This window comes from Leuciscus leuciscus (genome assembly GCF_965113295.1).
Source record: "Leuciscus leuciscus genome assembly, chromosome: 5".
In the NCBI taxonomy this organism is placed as follows: domain Eukaryota; kingdom Metazoa; phylum Chordata; class Actinopteri; order Cypriniformes; family Leuciscidae; genus Leuciscus; species Leuciscus leuciscus.
The window spans coordinates 41,106,423-41,127,549 of NC_138729.1; the positions used below are offsets into that span (position 1 = coordinate 41,106,423).

General features: G+C 37.5%; 4 protein-coding genes and 1 long non-coding RNA gene across 8 annotated transcripts in view; 2 read left to right on the forward strand and 3 right to left on the reverse strand.

The window, feature by feature from the left end:
- The first annotated feature begins 637 nt into the window (after nt 1–637).
- Nucleotides 638–2,626, forward strand: iscua (iron-sulfur cluster assembly enzyme a). The gene is made up of 5 exons (XM_082170405.1): nt 638–790; nt 1,347–1,460; nt 1,596–1,706; nt 1,827–1,905; nt 2,017–2,626. The coding sequence occupies exons 1-5, from the start codon at nt 689–691 to the stop codon at nt 2,106–2,108; spliced, it is 498 nt and encodes a 165-aa protein (XP_082026531.1). The 5' UTR covers nt 638–688; the 3' UTR covers nt 2,109–2,626.
- A 3,232-nt stretch (nt 2,627–5,858) lies between these two features.
- tmem119a (transmembrane protein 119a) lies at nt 5,859–10,103 on the reverse strand. Its single transcript, XM_082170386.1, has 2 exons — nt 9,588–10,103; nt 5,859–7,464 (listed from the first exon to the last, which is right to left on the reverse strand). Exon 2 carries the CDS (start codon nt 7,447–7,449, stop codon nt 6,775–6,777), a length of 675 nt encoding a protein of 224 aa, XP_082026512.1. The 5' UTR covers nt 7,450–7,464; nt 9,588–10,103; the 3' UTR covers nt 5,859–6,774.
- Nucleotides 7,565–8,961, forward strand: LOC309499273. The gene is made up of 2 exons (XR_014206194.1): nt 7,565–7,612; nt 7,645–8,961. It is a non-coding gene; the product is annotated as an uncharacterized lncRNA (long non-coding RNA).
- Nucleotides 10,104–10,252: 149 nt separating the features above from the next.
- Nucleotides 10,253–12,842, reverse strand: selplg (selectin P ligand). The gene is made up of 2 exons (XM_082170378.1): nt 12,680–12,842; nt 10,253–12,169 (listed from the first exon to the last, which is right to left on the reverse strand). Exon 2 carries the CDS (start codon nt 12,167–12,169, stop codon nt 11,255–11,257), a length of 915 nt encoding a protein of 304 aa, XP_082026504.1. The 5' UTR covers nt 12,680–12,842; the 3' UTR covers nt 10,253–11,254.
- Nucleotides 12,843–12,978: 136 nt separating this feature from the next.
- Nucleotides 12,979–21,127, reverse strand: part of coro1ca (coronin, actin binding protein, 1Ca) — a 52,175-nt gene continuing 44,026 nt past the window's right edge. For all 4 annotated transcript variants that reach the window (XM_082170174.1, XM_082170177.1, XM_082170175.1 and 1 more), the window contains 3 exons: nt 19,572–19,629; nt 18,061–18,303; nt 12,979–15,282 (listed from right to left, as the gene is read on the reverse strand). In XM_082170174.1, coding sequence (XP_082026300.1) covers nt 15,163–15,282; nt 18,061–18,303; nt 19,572–19,629 — 421 coding nt within the window. In that variant the 3' untranslated portion in view covers nt 12,979–15,162. The remainder of the gene's footprint in view (nt 15,283–18,060; nt 18,304–19,571; nt 19,630–21,127) is intronic.

Here is a 21,127-nt window from a genome sequence, read left to right on the forward strand (position 1 = left end):
ATGCATGCTAAATGTCAAATATTTAATATTACTACTCATTTAAACATGCTAAACATTATATTTATAAATTCTATGATTAAGTGCAGGGTGAAATCGCTCCCCCTGCTGGTTGAGTTCCGTGATAGCTCCAACTGTCGGAGACTCGGAGCTCCACCTTTCTAGACCTCATGGGTTGAGCTTGACCTAGTCCAGCTCCTCCTCTCTGGATTTAATGGGTGTGGTTGGACCTTCTAGCTCCACGTATTATGCCCAAATTACATCCAGAGAGGGGGAGTTGGGATCTGTTTTTGAGCAAAACAGTAGTAACATGAAATCTAGTATGTAGAAAATAACTGCATACAATATAAAGGTGGGTTGTATATTACTTATAATAAAAGATAATTACAATATGAGCAATGCAGTGAACTATGGTTGTTGTGCTGTGCAAAACAACAGTGAAGTTAATTAAAAGGCATATACAATATATAATATTATATACACAATATTTTATAAAGGCGAAATGTATAATATATCGAGATTTAGCCTCATAGCATAATTGCCTACGTCCTATTTAAAATACATGACTTATAGGCAATTATGCTATGAGGCTGTTATGTAACATATCTCACAATTGTATAATGAGTTGTTCGGTAAAGCGCGCCCCCTGCCAGTTGAGCCCGTGTGCAGCATCAGTAATCAGTCAGTCATCATGGCGTTAGCAGCGGCAGCAAAGCGCTCTGCAACCTCTGCACTTTTCTCTAGATCATTGTCATTACCAGAGCTCAAATCCGCCTACTCTTATCATAAAAAGGTAAGTATCACTTCTTGTCTTACGGCTGACCATCCATTGATACTTGAACTAGGATTTATTCAGTTATGTTTTAGGATAACAACTTTGTTTCAGCGTGGTTGCTAGCTAGGCTAACGTCAGATAACTGCGCATGTAAACAAACCAGCTGAACATTGAATGTTAAAGGTATTCGGCAGTATGCTTGAGTATAAGAGTCATGTCATTAGCTGGTTTATGTATTTTTGACTGAGTTAAAATGACATTCATCCATATTTATTTACAGTTAAGTTAGTTTCATAATCCACTTGTATAACGTTAACTCTCCTACAAACTAATCGGTGGTGTCTTTCAGTATCTTAACTGTGCCACAGTTGAATACGCCTTATTCGTTTTCTAAGTACACAAAATAATTACCAATAAATATCAATCATCTGTAATGTTATGTTGTGAAGGTCACTGTCATTATCTGCCAAGGGGACTTTTTCATTTGGTGTACATTTTCATTCTCACCAGTCCTCCGATGAATTGTCTTTGATTGTTAAATATGACCAGGATGTGGTCATGTATTTTTCTGAAGGTGGTGGACCACTATGAAAACCCTAGAAATGTTGGTTCCCTGGACAAGAATGCCAAGAACGTGGGCACTGGTTTGGTAGGCGCTCCTGCATGTGGGGATGTAATGAAACTACAGGTAAGACCTTTTTTTTTCATTTTTTTTTTTTTTTTTCATATTTAATATAACTTAATTTAATTCAATAATACAAAAATATTGAATTATATAAATATATATAATTTACATCATTGACTTGACTCTTTTGTTTTACAGGTTCAGGTGGATGAGAATGGAAAGATAACGGATGCCAGATTCAAAACATTTGGCTGTGGCTCAGCCATTGCTTCTAGCTCACTGGCGACAGAGTGGATGAAGGGGAAATCGGTGAGTCATTGTGACTCAGACCATCACGTGCATTCACAGTGTGATCAGATTATCTCATTGTGCTCCATATTTGTTTTCTCAAATGTTCCTACAATTGTAATGACCACTTTCCTTGTACAGATTGATGAAGCCCTGAAAATCAAAAACACGGAGATTGCCAAAGAACTTTGTCTACCACCAGTCAAACTACATTGCTCCAGTAAGTGTATTTAAATGGTTGTTTCAGATTGCAAACACATTAATGTTATCAAAATAAAGACATGGACTCAAATGCTGTTTTAATAATTTCATTATTTTTATTTTCTGGCAGTGCTTGCAGAAGATGCTATTAAGGCTGCATTAGCAGACTACAGGCTCAAACAGAAGGACAACAAGGAGACGTTGGCAGAGGCTCGAAATTAATGTCCTAATTCACCAATAAGTCACTGTTACCCACTCTTGTCGTGACTTAGAAAAATGGTGCAGTTTATTTCCTGACTGAGGTTGTAATGAACATAATAGCCAGTGTCTATCATTACTACTATATGTGCGCTGCCTTAGCATTTCTGGTTTGAAGTGGTTTGCGTTGACAGATTTTGGGGATCTCTGGATTAAAGTTTGTTTTCTGTATCTATCTGAATCACGCACATTTGCAATAAACTTTATTTCCGGAAGATCGCATACTCTGACATGAAATGCCCTCAATATTATATGTATACTACTAAAATGCTTGTAAATGTATTCTCATACACTTTATAAAAAGTGTATGTATGGGTTTGGAAAAAAAATTACATTTCTTAAAATTTGCAGGAGGGTCATTATAGTTTTGGCAGTGATTTGTAAGCAAAAAAAAAAGTGACACCAAAAACCAAAAGATACCTGGGCTTTGATGCTGTATTATTTCTTGTAAAAACTTAATAAAGCTCTAGATGTTAATGTTGCATCATCCATTGTTTTGTATTATTCTCTACATATTTTTCTACACAAAAAAAGTTGTCTGTAATACGGGTTATCAATTTGTGCGAATGTCTTCTTGAACCTGTGGAAACGGTGCAACTCTCAAGTTTCGGAGCAGGATGTTCTTCAGTACCAAAAGCACTGTGAGCATCAGCAGTCCTGTAAGCACACAAAGAACAGCCAGGACCGCAATAAGCGCTGGGTCACTGGACTGTAGTATTGTCCGAGGAGTGAATTCGATGTCTCTAGTTGTGGTCATTGAACCAATAGTTGTAGATGCTCCTGATTGCTGACCTGTCGAATTCTCCACACACCCAGGTTCTATTTCTGTGGCTGGACTGTTGGGTATTTGGGTGTGCTGAGGTATAAAATATGTCAAATTTAGCAAAAGGCAGTCTTCGTAGCTCAGTCTCTCTATAGTGGGCTGGTCTGACCCAAAGAAGGACCTTGGTATTGTGCTCTCAGGTAGTTGTAAAGATTTTTGACATCTAAATGAACTTGTGTTGCATGCAATATCAGATCTAACCAACATCAGTACACTTGAGGTCTGATCTATATGACTTTCAACCACCTTTCCAGATTCTGTGGTTGTATTCACAGATGACATTCTCTCAACTGGCTTAAAAAGTTTTGGACAGATGGCCATGACCGACAGAGTTAATAGCAACTTGTGTGCAAGGTGCAAAGGAGCTGTACATACTAGATCTGATGCCATCCGTAACCTGTCCATCAGAAGCCACCTATAAAGATACATGATGTCACACTCACAAACCCACAGGTTATTGGCTAGTTCCACTGACCGGAGACGGGACAATCCATCAAAAGCCTGCTCGGGTATAGAGCGTAAACAGTTACTGTTAATCTTTAACACTTGTAAGTTCACCAATGCACCCAACGAGGACAGATCTAAGGTAGATATGCAGTTCGCCGACACGTCGAGGTGTGTCAGCGAAGAAGGTAAGTTAAGTGGCAGACGAGACAATCTGTTCCCCTTAAGAGTCAACGTCCTCAGTTTGGTCAGACCTAGCAGCGCCCCTGGCTGAATCGCTCGTATCCGGTTATCCTTTAGGTCCAGGCGTGTGAGGTTCCCAAGCTGCCTTAGGGATCCAGCAGTGATGTAGGTGATCTGATTCTCTTGAAGCTGAAGGGTCTCAAGACTTGACGGCAGCCCCCGAGGGAAACGGACCAGTTGGTTGTGGCTGAGGCTCAGTTCCTGTAGGCCCAAGTACGGCTGGAACACGTTATCCACATTGCAGAGCTGATTCCGGGCTACAGAGAGGACGGCGGTGCTTAGGGGGACAGAGCGAGGCAGAGTACGTAGACCAAGAGACTCACACAGAACCAGAGCACCAGAATGGGGACAGCAGCAGCCGTTGGGACAGGGTGACACAACCAGGCCGGCAAAGAGAGATGAACAGAGATACAACAAGAGACAGTAGAGAAGACTAGGATGCATGGCTCACTTGAGGGAAGAAGATTAAGAGGGATGGATAAGGGAAAAAGAAAGGAGAAGTTAGTAACTGCTATTCTTTTACCGCAAATGAATCTGTTGAACAAACTTAATTACCATGATGGACTCTGCGACTCCTCCAGGTTGTATTTCCTTTCATGTGCGTCTTGAGCTTGATTCCAAACGCATTATCAAATGTGTTACTTAGACATGGGGATGTGGTACTCACCATTATTGCCCTGTTTCAGCTGACCCCTCGCTTTCACTTTATCTGCTTCACGTCCTTAACCTCTTTCCTCTTTCCTCTTGTCCCTTCCAGAGAACGGTCCGTGCTCACCCTGAAAATTCTGGGTAGCGGCCCATCAAACTTTAATGGCAGCCTTAAGGTTTTGAGTTACCGGTTTTGTATCTTCTTCACAATGTAAATTAACTGGGCACTCCAGTTGCTTTTCCCATGACACAGCTGCACTGGGTTAGTAGAGTAGGTTTCTCTTAGGAAACACGTTTAATAACCATTCTGTGCACGTAATATGTTATTTGATCGTCTGAAGAACAAAACTAGTTTAATCACATGTAAATTGTATTTACTTGTGTTAACCATGGCTGGCCAAAATCATATTTAAGTTTCAATTAAATCATTCAGGAGTGATGAGAGCACATATCACTAAAGTGAGAGAAGTGTGTATTTCAGAATTATTTAGCACCTCGTGGACAAAAAAGTGGAGAAATTGACCTTGAGCTACGGCTCTTTTTCGTGGCTCAAGTTTCTGGCTCGTTAAGGCTTCACTCATATCTTTGGTGACAACACGCTACTAACACTTGGCCTTGCGCCATGGCAATGGGGTTTTAATTTCAGGTATGTGGCTAATTTGCATTTAGATGGCTACTAATCAATGATAGGCTGATAGCATCACTGTAACAAAATCTGCATATATTTTAAGAGGTGTGAGCATTGTTTTTACTGAAAAATAACTTGCATGGAGGAATTCAACTGTTATTCAGCTTGGATAATCTATATTGGGTAAATCTTGGGATTTATGCATCCGGTTTCACAGCTCAAGCTTAAGCCTAGTCTTAGAATAAAATGCATGTTTGAGCTGTTTTAACTGAAAGCAACTTGCACTGACATATCTTAGAATACTTAAATGTCCGAATTGAACATAGGCTTAATCCTGGCTTAATCAAAGCCCTGTCTGTGAAACCAGGATATGGAGTTATCCTCAAAAAGTTTAATACAGCATAATATAAAAATGATTGTCTGCTTCTGTCACAACCAGTATATTTCCATTAAGGCCAGATATTTCCAGATCTGTCTGACAAGCCTATTGGAATAAGCTTCTGAAATATTGATTGGATGTTGTATGGATGTGACAAAAGCTCTGTAGCTGCCGCCGTTATGCTCTGCTGGGCTCTGTTGCTGAGGTTCTTGAGTTTCATATGCTTCAGCCAAGCCAACACAATTCTTTTGACAAACCACACCATTCAAGACCAACAGACAGGACAGGATAAGGCTGTTTGTTTGATATATCTAATAATCTATTAAAATCAAATTAATTAAATTTTATTAAATTATATATATATATATATATATATATATATATATATATACCTCTGGCCTCTCTATTGAACTAGTAAGAACTGTTTTTGTTTGTTTGTTTGTTTGTTTGTTTGTTTGTTTGTTTTGAAAGAAATTAATACTTTTATTCAGCAAGGACACAAAAGTCACAGTAAAGACATTTATAATGTTTAAAAAAAATTATCACCGTTTCCACAAAACTATTAAGCAGCACAACGGTTTTCAACATTGATAAAAATAAATGTTTCTTGAGCACCAAATCATAATATTAGAATGATTTCTGAAGGATCATGTGACTGTGACCAATAAGACCAACTCCAATAAGACTGGAGTAATGATGCTAAAAATGTAGCTTTGCCATCACAGAAAAAACAACCAAATATATAAAAATTTAGTTGTTTTAGTTGTTTTAAATTGTAATAATATTTCATAATATTATTATTTTTTACTGTATTTGTGCTCAAATAAATGCAGCTTTGGTGAGCATAATGGATTTTTCAAAAACATTAAAAAAATCTTACTGACCCCAAACATTTGAACAATATTGTATCTGTATCAGAAACTATTTATTTATTTGGAGCAGAGCAGAAGAGTACGTGTTTGGATAGTTTATTTTCCTTATGAAAAAAACATTTAAACATATACCTGAAAAAAATCTAAGTACTTAAATTCAATACTGAGGAACTGAGGAAAGTTTAGATAAAATTACAGTCATGTACAAAACCTGACAACATCTTCAGAAAATACAGCATAAATTATGAGTTACCATGCATATAGATATTTCATTTGTAAAATATAAATCAAAATGAAAAAGAAAAAAGGTTTGAAAAGACATTTTCTCGAGTCTCTCAAAACTAGTGATTCACAAAATAATTTCAAGTTTGTTTTTCATATGAATAGTAAAACTGTTAATTAGTTTTTAAGCAAAATCATTTTTAAAGAAACAAAATAAGTTGAACAAACATTTCTTTTCCACTCTTCCTCTGATGGTACATACAGAGAACATACAAACCAAACAGAATGAGGGCATCATATATACCAAAAGATTCATAACAGTAAAAAAAGTTTGAAATAAAGGTCATTCCTGCCCATTAAAGAAAAAGCTCTCACGCTGGGGTGTGATTGGCCTTTCTGAGGTGGCACGTACAGACCATTGGCTGACTGGAAGTGGCGTTTGAGGTGGTTGGCTGAGGTTCCTCTTTCTTCTTTGGCTCATCTTTCTGCATCTCCACCTCTTCAACATCCTCCACCTTTTGGACCTCTTTCGGCTTGGGCCGGGGGTCTTTTCCTTCCTTCTCCCCCACCAATGCTTTAGTAGGTTCTCGTAGGTTCTTCGCAGTGGTCGTCTTGCCATCCTGGATCTGATTATGAGGTTTCTCCATTGCTTTACTAGGTTGGCTCATGTATTTCCTGGGTAAGTAAGTCTTCGGAGGATAGTAGGCCTCGAGCTTGCGTTTGTGGCTCATCGCTGAAGCACAGCAGACAATGAAAATGATAACTACCAACAGAGAGGTCACAACAATGATGAGAAGCAAGTTCTCCTTCAGGAAGTCCACCACCTGGTTGAAGATAAAGTCTTTGATGCGAATGAAAGTGGCTGTTATGTTGGGAGATGGCGAAGGAGATGGGGGTACGTGGGTGGTACGAGCAATGGGGAAGATGAGTTCGGGTTCGTCCCCACTGCCCTCCATGGAAACGTTGAACGGGGCAGGCTTGGCGAAGCAAACGTTTCCCCAGAGAGCAGTCAGGAGCAGACAGACAAAGCGCAAAGAGAGTGACATGCTTCCTCTAAAGACCTGTAAGAAAATGGACACAAATGTGGCCTTAGTTATTCCCCATAGAAAAAGGATCTGAGCATTTTTATGTTTCATCAAGGTGGTTACAGCAGTTATACAAAGTTAAACTTTGCAAAAACATTTTAGTAAAAACAAAAATATTAAAATAGTTTAAAGTAAACATTTTAAGTATCCAAAAAGCACTACAGTATAGTGCATATATATATATATATATATATATATGGTATTACCATGGTATTTTTTTTAAATACCTTGTATCATGTAAATATTAATATTCAGTACCATGGTAGATACCATAAGTATTATTGTTATTTTATTACATCACAGTACACAATGGTGTATTTTTGTCACATTTTTATGTAGCCTACAATCTGCACTCTATAAAAAATAATGGTTCTTCATTGGCATCTTGATAACCTTTAACATCCAAAGAACTTGCATTCCACAAAAGGTTCTTTATAGTGGAAAAGTTTCTTTAGATTTAAAAAAAAAGTTTTTCACACAAATGAATTTTTTTTTTTTTTTTTTTTTTTTTTTTACAAACGTTCACTGAAAAGTTCATTAAGGAGCCAAAAGTGGTTCTCCTTAAGGCAGACATCGCTGCAAAAACTCCCTTTGGAACCTTTTTCTAAAGAGTGTAATGAACATTTTTCCACCTTCAGTAAATGTAAAGAGACATCTAGATGGTCAGCAGTCTAGTTCACAGAGAGCTACTATCGGTATTATCTTTATACTGGGTTTTCTCTGAGTCACAGGAAGGAAGCTGCATGTATCAATGTTGTACAATCACTACACAGAGCACATTTTCGTGTTTCTGTTGCCTCGCAGGAGAGGAGCTATTCCTGTTACATCCAGTCATTACTTATTTGGGGTGGAGGCAGAGGGAGTCCAGGCCTAGTTTGTAATTTCCCTGCCTGGCTGATGCCACCCACTCACCACAGAAAAGCAAAAGCAAGGCCAGATATACATTTGTGAGGGTGCAGCAAGGCGTGGGAGAGCCGCAGTTCACAGGCCTGTATTTACAGCCCAGCTGCAATGAGACAGGCCAGAGACCAGTGAGACTATTTCTGCTCTGCGCAAGAACATATAATGTTCATACATGCATTAGGTTTCAAAAACACTGCATTATGGGCAGACTTTATTAAATTGTTCATGCTAGTATTAGTTTGTCAGAAAGAAGATGAGCCATTTTAACCATTACACTCTTAACTTGCTCTTCGCTGAAAAGGGAATAGGGAAATTCCCAAATGAACACCTCCAGAAATGGCAGTGAAAAAACACATATTGAGTACTATCCAATAGTCATCTATTCAGAAGTTTTTACTTCTTTAAAACTTAAAATAAAAACATTTCCTCCTCAGTGCCGACCGCACCGACTAACTCTCTGACCACATTTTTTGTTCTGCAATAAGAAGGTATTACACACTTTGTGTATTAGTAATCTGCGAGATAAGGTAATAATCTCAGCAATGTGTTAAAATAATGTTATTGTAAGAAGACCACAGCAAAAATAAAAGAAAAAATCAATATAAGAATGATAAAAATAAAATAAAATAAAAAGATTATTTCAGATTTAAAAAAATCTGTATTGATTTTTAGGCGTATACAATTAACTATCCTGAAAATCTGATTGTTTAAATAGTTTGGCCTTTGCTATAGCACAGCATTAGACCACATAATAAACTTTATTTTATGTAAAGGCAAGAATGAAGGTCAATAGAAAATATAACAAAGAGGTAGAAAAGTAAACACTCAAGCCACATTTAAAATGAATATCACAACAAAACAAAACAAATCATCAAACCATGGGTTTTTAAATGTACAGTATATATAGTTAATGTGATGAATTAAGTTAGTTAAAACAGCACTGGGTTAGAATTAGCAAAAAGCTGGTTCTAATAAAAGGTCTTGCATCATTTTCTTGCAGATTTTATATTTTGTACCAAAGACATATGCATTCTTAAACACTTTTTGATGCTACGATATTAGGAAAATATTAAGCTCATAATGAAACTGCATTTTTGAATGACACTGACGTTGTATAACGTGCCAACGAATGAATTATGAATAATGTGCAAGTGAAACATATATCCTCTCAATGAAGGAAATATAAAAATACTCACTGCTCGTCTTACTTCCGTTCTCTGGTGCACTTTTACAGCGACTTGAAGTTAGGCACTTCAAGGTAGGCAAAATAAATAAAGGCAACAGTTGTAAAGGAAAATAGCTTTCTCTGTGCTGTCCTCAAAGGCTTATGGAAGCTCCTGGCCATGTGGGTTTTCCTAAAAAATCTGGATAATTGCACAAGGACATTCCCCTCCTCTCTTCTCCATCTCCTCCCTTTTTCTGTCCTTCTCTTTCTCTCCTCTTGAACACATGGATGCATAGGACACGGAAAATCCAATATTAACCAAACAAGAAAGCAGTAAGAGGTTACAAAATAATATATTAGGCTGCAAAAACCTCTTAAAATTCAATAACTGTATTCTGTCACAGTTTTCTTTTTTCCACTGCAGACTGAACAGCCTTTGATTGGTCATGTTTTCCAAAATATTATAATTTTTTAAATTTAAAGTTGTCTCAACTTATTATTATTTAGTAACTAGTTCCACAGAAATTAAAAAAAAAAAAGTATTGGATAATGTTAACCTGGTATTGGTCTGGCTCAAATCTGGTATGTATAGTAATGCCCACTTTTCACGGCCCAATCTATTCCCAATGGATAAAATCAAGAAATTACTGTATATCACATTGTGGAAGTAAAATGGGTTGGACACAACAACTTACATTGACTTTAAAGTTGATTGAACATTTATTAAATTAATTGGGTATAACACTGCACAATGACTTTCATGTAATTTTGCACAACATTCATCAGTGCTTTAACGCATTCATACTAGAGTCGACAAACGCATAGAATGTACATAGAAAATATAATTATACAGCATAAAATTAAATATATACAAAAGTACTACAATATAAACCCAAAGAAACTAAATGTGAAAAACAGAAAAAACAAACTAACTGTTGCTTTTCTCAGTGCTAATCTTGTTGACTGGACATTTTTTAATTCATACAATGGAAAGTGTGTAACTTCGGCACAAAAGCAAAACATTTTTGGGAACTTGTGAAAGCATATATTTTATGTAAATTTGCAATGATAACATGTTATATTCAGACTGTGATAATCTCCAACATCACTCTGTTCGAGTAAATTATACAGCGCTGGTTGAACCACAGGCAGGAATAGAACACATTCAGCAATATGTTCTGCCAAACCTCACTAATGCCTGAGCTCCTCGGAGAAAGTAGTATAGTATTTCAACACTGGAATGATTACATTAAAAGATTAAAACATGCAAAAACAATTAAAATATAAATGTTCCACTGATTAAATAAAAGATTACTTTAGATATGCATTCATTTATATAGACCCATAGAATTTAAAACATTCCCTTTTTTAAAATCCATACAAATACAGTATGAAAGACGGCTATAGTTAATCCCAGAATATAAAAAAAGAACAACCAATCCAGATCAATAACATGCTTTATATATACTAAAATGGTTGTTTTTGAAAGGCACAAAGCCAGTGAAGACAGTGAGACACTGGCAACCCTGTAGCACAGATATGCTGTGAATTGTACCTTTTGATTTTTTGACAGTGCAAACCATTCTAGAGCTGGGTGTCTGTCAAACCCGAGCACTGACTTAAAAAAATAAACCCACAGTGTTAAGAGTAAACATTTCCGTGCATACATTGCACACAGCAGGTGAAAGGCTTAAACTTCTAAAGAGGGCCCTCGGTATCAGGAAGAAAGCTGTTTAGAGTAAGATTATCTCCGTCAGGATCTCCATCCTCAGTATTTGGGATCAGTGCTCCATTACTTTTAGGGTGTCGTCTTGGCTTTGGAACAGGGTGATCGGTATCATTCATAAGGGCAGAAATGCAGACCATCTCAGTCTCCTGGAGAAGATGCGCCTTGTGCCTGTATCTGTATCCCGAAAGTTTTGTAGCCAGACAGATGGTGCTAACGATAAAGACGGTCGTCAACGCAGCCATCGAGGCAATGGCGATGAGGCAGCGCCTCACAAGCCTGTCATTTTGGGAAGAGGCGGTGGAACATGAGTGGGTTGTTCCCGTGGTTGATTTTCTAGAGGCCGTTGAGATTACTGCTGTGGTACGTCTATCCGTATCTGTGGATATTCTCGTAGTCGGTGCTGTCGTTTGCTTCTCTGTTACCTTGCCGGGCGCAAACGATGCAGGAAATGTGGGGGTAGAACTTCCTGCTTGTGAAATGTGTCCAGTACCATTACTTATTGTGGGAAGTTGGGTGTGCAAAGTACTCTCATTATCTGTTGGCTGGTGGACTGTCAGGTTCTCAGTTCCTGCAGAGTATTTCTGTTGGGTGTGGTTCAAATCTGGAGAACCAGGGTAATCTGTAGTTGCACTGACATTTAAAGCCGGTGTTATCTCTGTCGTCTGTAATGCACCTGAAGCTTTTAAAGTTTCCAGAGTCGTGCTACTTGTATTCTCAGCTTCAGCTACACCTGTTGTACTGTGTGTGTCGCTGCTGTTTACCGATGTTGTGTTGTGATCAATTTCCCTTTTCATCCTAAGATATCTTGAAGTAACCAAACTACTCAAAGTCAGCAGCAAAACAAGAACTGGTAAACACCCAAGTCTGTTAGTCACCATCGTCATCTGCACAAAAAAGACAGAATGTTGCAATAATTCTTTGGACACAAAATATCACCAATAAAACAATTCACAAGCATATTCATATACTGTCTGGTTATTCCTCTTCAGATTTTAAGCATATTCAGTGGAGAGGAACCTTCAGACAATGAGAGCAAAACAATAAATGGGAGAGCAAACACGTTTTCGTAACATTTAAACGTGTTGCTCATACTTTTGCAAGCTCATGTGGCTGTTTGTGACTACAGCATGTGGTTGGACCATTTGGGTGAAATACTTCCTTTTAACTGAAAAAGTGTCATTGTTGTACTGTTAACAACACTTCACTACTCAACTTTAAATATTTTACAATTACTGTCATGGTAAAACTTATGAAATTCAGATCTTTAACAATTTTCTTGCAGATATTCAACCACGTACTCTCCACAGTTGAAGGATTTCAACAACAAAAAAAATTCACAGATTCAGTAGCATCTTATTTTAAAGACAATTCAAATTGACAACAAAACTACGTACCGTCGGTTTCTACCACCGAAAGGATCTTGATCTGGAGGTCGATTGAAAAATTAGTTCCCCTCACACACTCCCAACGCAAGGTCTCAAACCTACTCAATGCACAAATACAGGAAGTCAAACCTCATGAAGCGTTAGGCTAAAGCTGAGGTTCACAAACTCTGACGCAAACACGAATGAGCAAGAGATACTTAAATATCACATCTTAGTTCCTCTAAAACAGTGAGCTAGAACTTTTAACCAACCAACCTTGCTTCCACAAAGAGAGGTTTTATAATTAGAGAAAAAAAAAGAGAGACAAATGCCAAAATTTCTGTTTATTTTTTATTTTTTTCCTGGTAATCAGTAAGACTCTTTATACTTGAAGCAGATGAATGAACAAAAATGTAAGAGTTATGCACAGAATTGAATTTCTAGATATCCTTCCTTTCGATTTTTATCATTGGACACATAAAAGGCTCACAGTGTGCATAAGGATGGGGGAAAATAGGGAATTTCCTTAAAATCATCAAACTCCAAATGATGGACGAACACCCTCCTATAGCCAAAGAAAAAAAGGAAAAGGAAAACTAAAAACATCTATTTACAAAGCATTGAAATCAATCACTACCATCCAGCCTTCTTCCTGCATTCTATTTTTTTTTCAACCTACCTAAATCCCTTTTCACTTTATTCATTCACTCTTTAGAAACCACACACTCGAGGGTGCATCACAGATGCCTCCTGAGGCCACTTAAACGCTCAATATGGATCCATCACACATCCTGAAGTTGATCAAGCTTGGCACATCTGTACCCACACAGTCCCTACGTTTTCAAACCCTTCACTTTAAAACCTCACCCAAAAGAGAGAGCAAAAGCAAATGCAAATGACAGAGGTATTGAGTTGTTGCTGTGAGATCTGAAGACTCGTTTGAAATGAAGTACTTGTAGGTCGGGTTGGTTCTGAGGAGAGGTGGAAGCTATTTTAAACTAAAAAGCATGTGGAGGAGAAAAGGTGCTTTTCAGAACCTATGAAAGAGGCACTAGGCAGTGATGCAAACAGAAATGAGATATATGTCGAAGTGTCAAGATGAAAACCACAAGAAAACATTCTGATGTAGGATGTAGCCGAAGCAGTCTGATAAACAGAATCACAGTTTCCTCTCTTGGCATGAAAAAATACATAACCAAACTGGGGGGAAAAAAATCCAGTTGTCATCACCTCAAGCTTGTGGCACACGCAATTCAGCCGTAAAAGGACAATCTAGACGTGAACCCTTGAGAGAATTGGTTCTGCTTGGCTAGGAGAGCACTGTAGACACAGCGTGTCGCAAGATGACATATTAGGAAAAGGAAGTCAGTCATGACGCATTATTTTGCTGGTAGTCACGGTCTACAATGCACAGCAAAAACATGTACAGACGAAGCTGTTGAATTGAAAGTTTGGTTTCTGAGATGGTATGGACGACACAACTCAAGATGAGATTTGAAGGAATTAATTAGAAAGCAAAGCAAACCTAACAGTGTTTCTTAGACCTGAACAATGTCTGACTGGAACAAAGTCAGAGTAAAAGCTATCAAGCTGGAAAAGCAATGAACAAGTTTTGCTGCTAAAGCGAATGCTGTTCTGAGCTTATATCCTCATGTTTTGCGTTGCATTTACCATTATGATGAGCAACTGCTGCCATCAAGAAAGTGTTTGGAGTTGTGAGAGGAGTACACATTAACTGTGTTCATAGCAACCACCAGAACCAGAATTATTTTCCTAATTACTATCTTAATACATACATGGGTACCTGAATAACAAAGAAACATCTTTAGTGGAATATTTTAGAGCACCTGTATTGTTTTCCAGTAATGTTTTGTAAACTTTTTCAACTTTACATGTTTGCCAGGTTGATTAAAATCTTTATTTTTTATTCTTTAGAAAGACACCTATAACATTGACAAATGGTTCCAATGATTTCCCCTCCTTGCATTACTAGCATATTGCTTTGTCCCTTATAAGTACAAAATGAAAAGCTAGTCAAATACTGTCAGGGAGGTGAATAACTCCTCTATAAATTTGGCAACTCAGAAGGGCGAGAGTGGAACTGCAATACTGATGGCTACTTCTAACTTTGAGCTCATCAAGTTTATGTAACTGCTTCATAATGCAATTTTCTTGGTCATAATTTTTAATAAGAAAAACAAAACAAAAACGTAAGACCATTCAAGAACACCAGATAAAACACAGCCATTGCAGAAAGAATTGGAGTGAGATTTGGAGTAAAAGCTAAACGGGTCAAATTTTGAAATAACGTTTGTAGTTTTCCAAATGGCTATGAGGTGTAAACAGGTTTTTGGGAATGCAAAAGGAATAATTGATCATCTTGGAATGTTGGTTGGAGTCTTTTCAAGGCAGGCTTCAGACGGAACACTGTCATGATGATTGGCAGTGACGGGTCCCGCCCACCTGGCCAATGGGATATCCTGAATAGAAGGGGAGGGGATTACAGGGTCCCTTTAGATGTCCATCTTAGACAACTGCTCCTCAAGTTTGGCAATTCTTTTTTCCTGACTGCTGACAAGCTCTCTGAGAGATTTCATTTCTTTCAAAACCTCGTCCAGCTTAGCTTCACTTTTCTGTTGAGGAAGAAAAAAAGTGAAAGACAAAATGTTAAGAACAATTGTCTCAGTAATTTCAACAAAAAAAAAAAATTTCAAATAATAATAAAACCATATTGTTTTGTGCCAATATACACTGCCCTGTCCACTATATTCATTTTAGAGCTACACAATGTTGCTGAACCTAGGCCTGACCAGGTGAAGCAACCCCAGATCATAACACTGCCTCCACAAGCTTGAACAGTAGGGACTAAGCATGATGGGTGCATCACTTCATTCGCCCATCTTCTTACCCTGATGCGCCCATCACTATGGAACAGGGTAAATCTGGACTCAGACCACATGACCTTTTTCCATTGCTCCAGAGTCCAATATTTATTCTTTCTAGCAAACTGAAGACTTTTCCCCCCCGATTAGCCTTACTAACAAGTGGCTTTCTTGAGGCCACACAGCTGTTCAATCTCAATCTCTAAAGGTTCTCATTGCATAGTGCATGTAGAATGCTCTTACCTTCACAATTAAACATAGCTGTGAGTTCTACTGTCTTTTTTTTATGATTTGACTTCAAACGTTTAAGTGAACACGGCCATTCAAGATTGTTTTCTGACCACATTTTTCCGCTGTGATGGTTCACCACTATCCTTCCAGGTTTTAATAACGCACTGGACATTTCTCAGTCCAATTTGAGTAATTTCAGAAATCTCCCTAGTTGTTTAATTTGCTTGGTGCAGGCCAATCATTTGACACTTCTGAAACGTTGTGAAATGTTGCCAGCTGAAACATGAATTATCCAATCAAAGGCTCTAACCCATTTGCTCATTTAAAATCCAGGAGGAAACTTTTTTTGGCAGGGCAGTGTTTATGAGTTATGACTTTAATAACAAATGGGTAACACAATGACAACCACCCAAGTTTTCCAATTCTGGTATCTAAAATAAGTTCTTATTAAAATCCTTTAAGCTTGAACTCAGCTGCCATATAAACTTATTTTGTATTCACCATCAGTTTTCATTAAAAAATAAATCTAAAAAATAACAAAAAATTGCAGTAGCTGAATACGGTTTAGTTGTTCACTGTTTTTCATAAATCATTGGAATATCACTTAAATTAAAACAAATCAATGGCCTATATGCCGTTCCCACACAACTTCAAAATTCAAGGATCTTTCAAGGACTTTCCAGGTCCAATTTCCTCAAATTCAAGGACTTAATGTGGGGACACATTTATTGTGTTCAACAACAAACGTTGAGGTACCACTGTAGTAGTTTTGTGCGCGCGTGAACGTCATGGCAACGTACAACACAAAAGTACCTCACGCGGGAAACACTCAACATAACGCGTAAATGCACGTAACTAACGTAAATCAAGCAAACTAGTGTGCATAGGCCACGAAGTGTTTGCGAAATAACACATTAGCGGACTGGGGGGGATAATATGGATTTTTTTTCCAGAAAACTTGTTGCACAAAATAAATTCAAGCACTTTCAAGGACCTGTATGTTTATTTTCAAAAACTTTCCAGGGCCTTGATTTTTTTTCTTCAGATTCACAAACTTTCAAGGATTTCAAGGACCCGTGGGAACCCTGTGTTATTTTCGTATGATTTATTTACCATTATAGGATATATCCAAGGGGTCATATTCATTATTTTGATTCTTGGCTGAAAGGGAATAGATTAACATGCTTTAATGCTAAAAAAAAAAACATTATTTTTTTACATACTGTAAATTATTGCAGTTTCTCTATTCCCAGTCTGACTGAAATGCACTGATTTCTGCATAGCCCCTTCTTTCGGAAAAGCTCAAGAGCGCTCTAATCAGCCAGCTGACCCAGTGCGTTGTGATTGGCCAGATACCTCAAGCGGGTTGGAAATGTAATGCATCTTACCATAATCGCAAGCTTCAGCTTCCAAAGCTTCGAAAGCATTTATATAAACAGTTAATAATATTCTCGTCGGTTTTACCATATCAGTTTGAGCCCAATATCGGAACTTCGTACGAGGCGTTTTAGGCAGGTCTGGATCAGTGTTCTCCAGTAGATAAAATAAATGCCTTCGTGGGAGACTATGTAACTCTGTTTATGCTTGTATAAGATCTGCAGATACATTACACACTAAAGGAAAAGGAAAACATTATAAATCATCTTATGACCCCTTTAATATTTTGAATTAGCATTTAATTAGATATTTTCCTCTTGTCGTTTTAATTTTAGTATTTTTTGTAATTTTGTTATGTGATTGTCATTTTTATAAAAAAAATTATATTTCTATTCAGCTTTATTTCAATTAACAAATACTATTTTTAATAGTTAACAATATCAACGCTGCCATAAGCAAATAATTAAAACGCATATGTAGTCATATTGTAGGATAATCATTAGGTGTGATGAATAGCAGCTAACATTGGTGAGTTTGAAGGGCAGCGCACTGGCTCCTATGATTACAGCCCTGAGCACAGAGAGCTGGGTTTACAGGGCAGGACACACATGTGGTGATGCTGTCATGTGGTTAAACAGGCATTTGGTTGGGGGTTGGTTCTGCTGTAGAACATCCTTAAAACTATAAAAACACTATATGCAAGCCAAAAAGAGAAGTTGGCCTTGAACAATACAATAATTTAGCTGCATGTAGGTCACAACTGCAGCATAGTGCAAATTACAGTCCAACTAAAGAAATTGTGTTTATTATATATTTTTCAATGAATTCAGTGCAGAGAATGAGAACTGTGTGTAAGATAAAAATGCTGGTGGATGATAAACTGAACAGGAATAAGTAAATCAGTAAATGAGTCCCACTCACGATAGACGGCGTGGAGGTGGCAGTCTTGATGGCAGGGGCGGTATTCTCTGTATTCTTGCTCATCTTGTTGTCTAAGATGTTCTTCTTGACCACTTTGAGATCGCGGTTCTTGCCTGGCACGTATCCATGTTTCAGGGATATCGGGATAGGGTCTCCATTCTTCCCTTCAAACCAATCCTCGGCCTCCAGGGCGGCCTCTGGACCTGCCGTGTCAGGGTATAGGTCATCCTGGAACAAGTCCGACTGATGGAAGGAAGAGTGTTATTAGATGTTAGGATATGCAGGATATGAATCATGCAAACTATTGGGATATAAACAACTGGGATGCAGATACAGAGTTCAGTTGCTTGGTTGGTGAAGAAAGCTGTTTTCTGAATTTATGGCTCTTGATCAATCAACACTGAAAATGTTGGCCATGTATTTTTTAGATTTTTTTGAGAAAACACTTTATGCAATATATAGACCACCATTCAAAAGTTTAGGGTCAGTAAGAATTTTATTTGTGTGTTTCTATTTATAAAAGGATTAATGGCTGCTGAAAATTCAGCTTTTCCATCACCGGAATAAATTATATTGTAAAATATTAAAATGGAAACCGTCATATATTTTTTCTTTTTACACAATGTAAATCATAAAAATTATTTCCAGTGAATATTAAAATACATTGCTAAAAGATTTATTGTATGAAAACACTGGTCCAAAACTCATGTTGGCCCAGCGGGTCATTCTTATTGTTGAATCCTTATTAAAAGCAAAGGGACTCAACCATCAACAAAAAAGTTGAAGTGAAAAACACTTTCTATTTTTGACCCTGACTCCTCCAACATTGTTGCCTAGGTGCAGTGGTAAACAGCTGTCATCATAACTCATGAGCTGTGTTCGAAATTGCCCCCTATACCCTCATTCACTATTTCCTACATTAGTCCACTAATATAGTCCAGTTGAAGGAGTGAATGAAAACAAATGAGTGAATTTGGACAGAGTGCGCCAATGTCCTATATAATATTACGCTGTACCCACATTGGACCAGCGGTTTGGAAAATGGATGGATGGATTCAGCTACGGGCGCCATCTTCTGGCGAGACGCAGGAATTCATTCAGCACAACCCTCACAGTGCAAATGGGTATACCCTGGGTATTCTCTAGCCGTTGAGTGTACATTCATTGTACACTCGTTATTGTGATGTATTATGGGATTGAATGAGTGCACTCGATAACGTCCACTATGGTTTCGGACACCACTGCAAATGTCCCTTCAGATTGTCCCCTATTTAAGGGTAAAGGAGGCGATTTTGGACACAGCCAAGGTAGTACATGTAGATGGTGCAAACATACTGCGGTTTAAAGCTAAATAATAACATGCAAAGGAAGACTTACAGTGGTGGAGTGCTACTAAATAAATCAAACCCAGTGTGAAAACGGGTGTTGATACAGGAGGAAGTTGTAGTTTAGCACTAGCAGTGTTGCTGTACTCTTAAAAACAAAATAGTAAAACAAATCAAAAGGCTCACTTTTCTTGGCACGGTCATGATGATAGGCTCACACTTTCTCTCATGCAGTTTGTAAAACCTGAGAACACACAAGCACACAAGTCTGTTATAACATGTTCAGAAGGGTAGCAGATGTTAGTGCATGACTCGTTTGGCAAGTCAAAACAGAGATAAAAGAGTGAGACAAAAATAACACACCATTCAATTAAGAGCATTAGATACCACCAAACCTGTACCTCTATTCATTAATCACTCCCCCTAAATCTTAATCTGAAGGATCCAGCAGGCTTTTGTTAACCAGGTCTAGTGCTGCCCTCTTTTGGGTGGATTGGGTCAGCAGTTTATGAAAAACTAGTAAAACCTTGTCCTAGACTAAATAAACAACATAAATCCAAAAAGATGTAATAAATAAAAATCTAATAAGGATCTAATAAAGAAACATTCAGGTCCTATTTCACCATAAAACAAAAAGGAATTCAAGATATATATGAATATATACCAGTTTTCTTTGTCCATTTTGCATCACATCAAGACATTATGACATTTAAAGGGATACTCCACTTTAAAATGAAAATTCTGTCATCATATACTCACCCTCATGTTGTTTCAAACCTGTATGAATTTCTTTCTTCTGCTGAACAGAAAGGAAGATATTTAGAAGAATGTCAGAAACCAGACAGTTTCTGGTCCCATTGACTTCCATAGTAGGAAAAAAAAAATACTATGGAAGTCAATGAGACCAGAAACTGTCTGGTTTCTGACATTCTTCTAAATATCTTCCTTTCTGTTCAGCAGAAGAAAGAAATTCATACAGGTTTGAAACAACATGAGGGTGATGACAGAATTTTCATTTTAAAGTGGAGTATACCTTTAAGCCGATTTTCCTCTCAATTTGTCATTACCACTATTAATAATCAAAGTGCCCCTATTATGCTATTTTAAATGTTCATAATTTTGTTTTGGAGGTCTCCTACAACAGGTTTACATGCACCCAAGGTCAATAAACACTTTAATTTTCTCATAACACACATTACACACCACCTAATTTCTCAAAGAGTCTGAAAGCAGTTTGTTCAAAGATTCAATCTGATTGGTCAGATGTCCCAGTCTGTTGTGATTGGTCTACCGCTAATAGCGCATGTCTGAAACAAAACGCCTATTATCTGAATTTCAGTCTGGCATTATGCACATTTGTTACATTGTTACGCAAGTTTGTAACAGGAAGTGAGACTGGAATTATCGATGACTCTTTCAGCAGTTCAGAATCGATTCTTTCTCTTAGGAGACAACCTTTTTTGTTGTGCAGTTTGATCTTCAAAACTTTGCAAAACTTTTACTTTTACAAAAAGGTATATTACAGACGGCATGAAAAGTATAATGGGGCACTTTATTTATTTATCAGTAAAACAAATGCAATGTGGAAATCTTATATGGTTATAAAATTAGGATAAAATACAAATATATTTTATTCCTTTAAGTTTTCATTTTGGGGTGAAATATGACATGGCCATATTCCTGACGTGTTTCATGTGATTTCCCATATACTTCCATTAGCTTGTGTGATAATTGTTGTTGCT